This window comes from Chelonia mydas, chromosome 4, assembly GCF_015237465.2.
Source record: "Chelonia mydas isolate rCheMyd1 chromosome 4, rCheMyd1.pri.v2, whole genome shotgun sequence".
In the NCBI taxonomy this organism is placed as follows: Eukaryota; Metazoa; Chordata; order Testudines; family Cheloniidae; genus Chelonia; species Chelonia mydas.
Genome location: NC_057852.1, coordinates 34,163,591 through 34,171,196, shown reverse-complemented (window position 1 = coordinate 34,171,196; position 7,606 = coordinate 34,163,591). Strand labels below are relative to the sequence as shown.

General features: G+C 38.6%; 1 protein-coding gene across 13 annotated transcripts in view; it reads right to left on the bottom strand.

The window, feature by feature from the left end:
- The window catches only part of SEC24B (SEC24 homolog B, COPII coat complex component), a 90,712-nt gene that overhangs the window by 7,734 nt on the left and 75,372 nt on the right, over positions 1-7,606 (bottom strand). For 6 of the 13 annotated variants that reach the window (XM_037897035.2, XM_037897040.2, XM_037897037.2 and 3 more), the window contains one exon: positions 2,833-5,341. In XM_037897035.2, the coding sequence (XP_037752963.1) occupies positions 5,227-5,341 (115 nt within the window). In that variant the 3' untranslated portion in view covers positions 2,833-5,226. Of the gene's footprint in view, positions 1-36; positions 186-213; positions 2,709-2,832; positions 5,342-7,606 lie in introns of those variants that run through there. The other 7 variants (XR_006290364.1, XR_006290360.1, XR_005225107.2 and 4 more) reach the window with 3 other exon arrangements.

Sequence of the window (7,606 nt, the reverse complement as noted above, 5' to 3'; positions counted from 1 at the left end):
AACACAATTTATTTCAAACTGGTAGTAAGGAATCACCCTCATTATGCCACTTTGTTTCTCCTTCAGAGTCCCAAACACCAGCTTCGATACACATTGTCCCGCAAGTCTGGTTGTCCTTCTATTCAAGAATATGACTCCCTTTATCTGGAAAGGTGGATGTTTTTCTCCTTCATAGAAAAGCATTTCTGAATAAAAGAAGAGGACTACTTGTGGCACCTTAGAGACTAACAAATTTATTTGAGCATAAGCTTTCGTGAGCTACAGCTCACTTCATCGGATGTATTCAGTGGAAAATACAGTGGGGAGATTTATATACACAGAGAACATGAAACAATGGGTGTTACCATACACACTGTAACCAGAATGATCACTTAAGGAGAGCGGGGGGGGGGGGGGGGAGTGGGGGGGAATAGAACCTTTTGTAGTGATAATCAAGGTGGGCCACTTCCAGCAGTTGACAAGAACGTCTGAGGAACAATCTTGTAATAAAATACTTAAAATCCTCTCGAAAGACAAAATACACAGTCCACTACATAGAAGTATTTGTATCTCTGTACTGCTTTGCAGCTGAAAGACAGGTCACTTTCATCCTAAAATTTAAACTCCAACCCTAAATGATTTGGCAGAACTATATTCTTGACAGTCTTCTGAATGCAGCAACCTCACAATTTGAATTAATCTCTTTGCAGTACCTTAGTACCCCAAAGAATGTCTCCATTCAGACAGAGGCCCTATTTTAACTGGGTTTCAGCCACAACATGTAGGGCAGAGGTGGCCAAACTATGGCCCACAGAACCCTCCTGCCCGGCCCCTGAGCTCCTGGCCTGGGAGACTAGCCCCTTCCCTGCAGCGTCAGTTCACTGTGCCGCTGGCGCAATGCTCTGGGCGGCGAGGCTGCGAGCTCCTGGGGCAAGATAGGAATAAACGGTTAGTTTTCACAATGGAGAAAGGTAAATAGCGGGCTGCCCGCAGGACCTGTACTGGGACCAGGACTGTTCAACACATTCATAAATGATCACGAAAAAGGAGTAAACAGTGAGGTGGCAAAACATGCAGATGATACAAAATTACACAAGATAGTTAAGTTCAAAGCAGACTGTGAAGAGTCACAAAGGGATCTCACAAAACTGGGTGACTGGGCAACAAAATGGCAGATGAAATTCAATGTTGATAAATGCAAAGTAATGCACATTGGAAAACAATCCCAACTATACATACAATATGAAGGGGGACTAAATTAGCTGCCAGCACTCAAGAAAAATCTTGGAGCCACCGTGGATAGTTCTCTAAAAAACACTCACTCAATGTGCAGCAGCAGTCAAAAAAAGCTAACAATGTTAGGAACCTTTACGAAAGAGTTAGAGTAAAACAGAAAATATCATGCCACTATATAAATCTATTGTATGCCCACATCTTGAATTCTGTATGCATTTCTGGACACCTTACCTATAGCTGACCTATCCATCCTCATTCTTAAAGGAAACCTGCACAACACTTTCTAAAGACGAGCCTGGGAGCTTAAAATCATTACTCCGCTAGCCACTACAAATGCTGGATCGAACAGAAACACTGGATTTATAGCTTATTGCAACAATCTGTTCGACTTTCCATTTTGCTGTGATGCTGGGAGTACCTTTCCCAGACTTGAAGAGCTCTGTGTAGCTCAAAAGCTTGTCTCTCTCCCCAACAGAAGTTGGTTCAAATAGAAGATATTATCTCACCCACCTTGCCCATCTCAAAAAAGATATATTAGAATTGGAAAAAGCACAGAGAAGGGCAACAAAAATGATTAGGGATATGGAACAGCTCCCATCCTAGGAGAGATTAAAAAGACTTGGACTGCTCAGCTTGGAAAAGAGATGGCTGATGGGGGATGTGATAAAGGTCTATAAATCATGACTAGTGTGGCAAAAGTAAGTATTATTTACCCCTTCACATAGCACATGAAGCAGGGGTCACCCAATGAAATTAATAGGCAGCAAGTTTAAAACATAAGGAAGTACTTCTTCACACAATGCACAGTCAACCTGCGGAACTCTTCGCCAGAAAGTGTTGTGAAGGCAAAAAGTATAACAGGATTTAAAAAAAATTAGGCAAATTCATGGAAGGGTAGCCCATCAAAGGCTATTAGCCAAGATGGTCAGCGACAAAACGCCATGCTCTGGGTGTCCCTAAACCTCTGACTACTAGAAGCTGGGACAGGAGGACAGGGGATGGATCACTCAAATTGCCCTGTTCTGTTCACTCCCTCTGGCACAAACCATGGTCAGAAGACAGGATACTGGGCTAGATGGACCATTGGACCAAACTACCAGAACAGCTACCTGACAGCTTCCATTACTATGCATCTTGTCTGAATTCAAACAGATTAAGAAGTCATCTTAATACTAGTGCCTTGAACCATCCAGTTTATACTATCTTTCAGCAATCTCAGTGTTTCTGGAGTCAGTTACTTTCAATGGCTAGGAGGCTGGATGTCTTCTATTTTTGTTTCTAAGGCACACTTTTTTTAAAAAACAAAGATCCTTGCTTCATATGCAGATTTAATATGGCCAAAAACCTTTGTTAATTTTTTAAGTTATTCATCATAAAACATATCCCCCACCTTAGAATGCTACTGATGAGAGGGTCTTCATGCTTCTTCAGGGTGGTTGCACACACTTCTTGGTGGAAGCACATATCTTATGGCTTGCACCTACTGGTAATTCCTTTATGGTGGTTGGAAAAGAGATATCGGATATTAAACTAGCATCACATAAAAAGAGCCAAAAACTACCAGCTTTTCTATACTGTAAATTGCTTTTACTAAATAAATCAAATAGTTCTCATATGTATTTTTCATAACAACTTTTATATACAAAAACATAGAAGAATAAAGCTTTAAGCAGCAGTTTTACAGACTGAGTCACCATAATCATTGTTTTGAATGTTCCTGGATATTCAATGTCAAGTTTACAAATCTGTATATTCTGAAGAACTGTTAAGATTATGCTAACATCCCCTTCTGACACCTTTTCACCTGTCTTATTCTTCAGTAGCTTTTACCCTTAATTCAAAATGCGGAGTGTAAATAGAACAAAATATATGTAGTTACTTGCATCCTGTTGTCCTGATTTAGGGACACTAGCCTGTATTTCTGCAGACATTTAGGTTTAGTCTACACTAGAAGTGCTACAGCAATGCAGCTGCACCTATGCAGTTGGTGAAGACGTTCTGTGCTGATGGGAGAGAGCTCTCCCATCGGCACAATAAAACCACCTCCTCGAGAGGTGTAGCTATGTCGGTGGGAGCATTACACAAAGCTGTCCCCACCAGCGCTTAGGTTGCTGTAACGTACTTCAGTCAGGGGGGTGGCTTGTTCATGCCCCTGAGTGACAAAAGTTGTACCCACATAAGTGGTAGTGTGTACAAGCCCTTAGTAATTGACTATAAAGATGAATAACACAGATTTACTTGTGTGCTATCCTTGGTATACTTGAGTATATTTAATTAGGGAAAAGGATACACAAATTTAAATTTGTGTATCTCCAAAACTGATGTGGCGCAAACACTCAAGATAACACGCTTTCAGGATTTAATTCATCATCAAACAGTTGCAGTAACTAGCTATTACATGTTTCTACTGAATACTGCACAGTAGGTACAGATACAATTTGAGTCCATCTTTCCAGGGGGTAGGGTTGTTAATATTCAACTTCTTGAATGCTTTTTAAAAATGTTTTTCTGGACTGTTTTAAAAGAAAACGTGCTAGCATTATTACCATTTAATTATTTAGCACTTCTTAGTTCAACCACCTGAACACATAACTTTAATTAAAGCAAACAAGTGACAAAAGTTCAGATCGGGTCATATGACTGACCAAATCTAAATCAGCAATTGCAGCAGATGGCCAAACACAGTTCCTCCCCCTTCACCTGACCACCAATACCAGATTTTAACTTCGGAGCTTAATCTGTGTTCACAAACCCAGCCATTGAGTTAGATTTATTAGCAGAAAGAAGGCAGTAGGAAGGTGATTACATTTTGAAATAAGCTTCTTTGAGATTTACCAACTTTTCAAATAAAATATTACTTTCCCTTCATCTCTTCTATTAAAACATTTTTATATCCCTTATTTTTCATCCTGTCACAGGATCCCATTCAACAATTAATCATGCTTATTTTGAGTACCACAAAACTGAGTTGCAGAAACCTGGGCCAGGATTGCTGCAGATTACAAAATGTTAGAACGTTATGCTTTTTCACAACCCAGATATGTGAAAGGACTCAACGCTAACCCTTATTGATACACCTATTGCTCATTTCAAAACGATGAAATATTCTCTCCTCCCCTTCTAGAAAATCTGTGAAATAAAGTGGTAAACATATTCTCTTCAAAAGTGAATTTTAGATTCAGTATTAGAGTTCAGTTTCTAAATGATTATCAGTTGCATAAATATAAAAACACATGATCAAGCAAAATATTTTTAATTAGTAAGCTGATCATAAATAAATCCATGTAAAAGAATTAACAGGATTACAAAGTTGGGTTTTTCCTATGTGATTCAGATTTCTTAATATGTATTATCAGTCAACCTCATTTTAACTGGGCAAAATGATCTATTATTGAATATGCAACACTGCTGCACACTGAGCAATTCATTGTGTAGTTACATTTTTACATTTTCTTTACAAATGTAACACTTATGTACATTATATATTTTATTTCTACAATTCATGTACTGTATTGAAACTCTATAGTCTTCATAGGGAAAATGCTGAAGTCTTTTAGTGAATATGAATCATTCCTTTTAAAAAGTAATATAAACAAACACCATATAGCACTGCCCTTGTCACCTCTGCAAGAGTCTGACTCCAGAAAGGTTATCACAATAAATGTAAGAAAAAAGATTTTATCTAATTTTACATATCATTAAGAAATATCATCCCACATAGCTACATAAATTCAACAGCTTGCAATAAACAGAGCACCATACTGCTGCACTACTGGAAACGTGTATAAACCAGTTAAAAATGTACTAATGAAAGAGCATCATTACTCCTATCATTTTCAGGCTGAAGCAAATCCGTAAAATTCCACTGGAAGTGTGTATTTTTCCTTTAGCTGCAAAGCTGATACGGTGCTTTGCACTGTATCTAGTGAAGAGCAAATGCCTGTTGCTATGTGCTTCTCTCACAGCTAACGTTTATATCCAAAGTTGAGAATTTTCTTCTTTCTTCCACTTTCACTTACAAATCTGCTGTTGAATATGAAGTAAGAATTCATAATAAGAGAATGCTGCCTCTGTCCGGTCTTCAACTAAGTGCTGGAAAAAATCTGTTTTGGCAGGAGACTCATCTCTGCAACAGAAGAAAATGTATTAGTCAAAGCACTAAGCAAAACTATTGTAAAGACAAGTATAAGCAGGAACACCATACACTGCATACTGCTCTTGGAGATCTAGGATTCAGCAAAAAAATGCTATTAAGTAGAGCTAATAGGGAATTTTCCATTGAATGATTTTCTGATGAAAAATGCCCTTTTCGCATTTTGTAAGGAAATTTCAGTTTTGCCAAAGGGACAGTTCCTGGCTGCCCTGCTGGAAGGCTGCCAAGGCTGAGCACCCTGACTCTCCACCTTCCTTCCACCTTAGGAAGCAGAGAATCAGAGCACTCAGCCTTCTCACCACCCTGGGCAAGACAGACTGACCACCCCCACTCTCTTCCTCTAGAGAAAGAGGAGGGATGGGGGAAGAGGACGCTGAGTGGCCAGGCTCTCCCCCTCTCTGGCTGCCAGAGTTTGGGGGTAACTGAGGGTATGTCTACACAGCAACTAGACACCCACAGCTGGTTCATGTCAGCTGACACAGGTGTAGCCCAGGCTCTAGGACCCTGCGAGGTGGAAGGGTCTTAGAGCTCCCAACCCGGAAGTCTACACAGCAATGAAACAGCCCCACAGCCCGAGCCCTGAGAGCCTGAGTTGGCTGGCACGGGCCAACTGCAGGTTTTTCTTTGCTCTGTAGACATACCCTGAGTAGTTCAGCTCTTTGCCTCTTGAGCAGCCAGGCTGGAAGGCCCTTGTCAATTTCACTTTTTGCCTGTGCTCAAATTTTCCGGGTTGCTGACCAAAATAGTTTTTTTCTTGAAAGTGTTATGTTTTGACTTTGTAAAGTCCTGGACAAAAACATTTAAAAAACATGAATTTTTTCCACAGTAAGTGATTTTCATTTTCTGGACAACTCTGCTAATAATGATATCAGTTTTCCACAGTAAAAAACCAACCTTCTTTCCTGTTATAAAAACAGGAGCTCTAGAATCCGGGTTAAAAATAGGGAGAGGAAAAAAAATATTAAAAATCTTTAGCCTTAAAAAACAAAACAGACTCAATAAGAAACAGTTAGGAAAAGAGGATTTTTGTGGCAGCAGGTGCCATGATTCTGTTGACAGCAATGGACTTTGATCTGGTTAACTTTTAAACTTTTTATAAAATTTTCAAGATTATAGTGTCTGCTGACATATAATCTTCAATTTTTTTTTCCTACAGGTGGAACAGAGAAAGGAGAGTGAAAGAGGCAATAAAGCCCCAATCCAGAAAACACTTTCAAATGGGTTTAACTTTAAGCATATCAACAGCATCCTTGAAGCTACTGCAAGCTAAAAGCTAAGCAAAATTTTTTGCAGAATCAGGGCCTTAGACTGCAAATTCACTGGGGCACAGGCTGTCTCCATCATTTGTATAGCACCTACTGTAATTATGCCCCAGTCCTTATTAAGGCCTTAGTATGCTACTGTAATGCAAAGAGCAGCAGCTAGGCTAAGAATTAAATATGGAATTTCAGCCCTAACTTTGAATTTCTTGTCTTTTATTAATTTGGTGACAAAGATAATCTCTAGAGAAATCAACTGAAATTACTGATAATCATTTCTTTAAACAGTATTTGATGTATTCAATTTTTAAAGGTGTAAAACGTATACCCAAGATACAGATATTTCATTCTCAGTTAACCAACAACATCTGAAAAGTAAGAAGTCAAAGGAAATGCTGTTACACCCTTTTCTACAAGATAGTTCAGCCAACAGTGCCACTCTAATTTACCTGAGCCTCTTCTTCGCTTCATGGACAACAGCCAGCAGCCAACATTCAATGTAATTTCTCTTAAAAACCTGTCAGACGTGGTGTATCAATCATTGTCAGAGATGAAAAATCTACTGACCGGATACAAGTATAAGCATTTTATGAGGTCTTAGTTTTTCAAGTAGGCAATAGCTTGAAAAGAACAAGAACTTCAGTAAAGTAATTCAATAGTATGTATAGTACTCTGATGAAGAAGAATACAGTTCACATTTTATATTAAGATTCCATTTTATAAATGGTTTATAAAGGATTAATAAATTATTAAATATTGTAAGCATGTTATAGAAATTAGTAGCACATTAGTTATATAGATGGTGGTAGGCATACAAAGGTGTTCGAGATTGTTCTAAACCATGGTTATAAGCTACTTATTGACCTGTCTGACTAAATCTATAACAACCGATTAACAAAGTATTAAAACATCCATTAATAACTCTATAAACCATTTATAAATGGAGCCTTAATATAAAATGAGACTGGAAATTGATTCA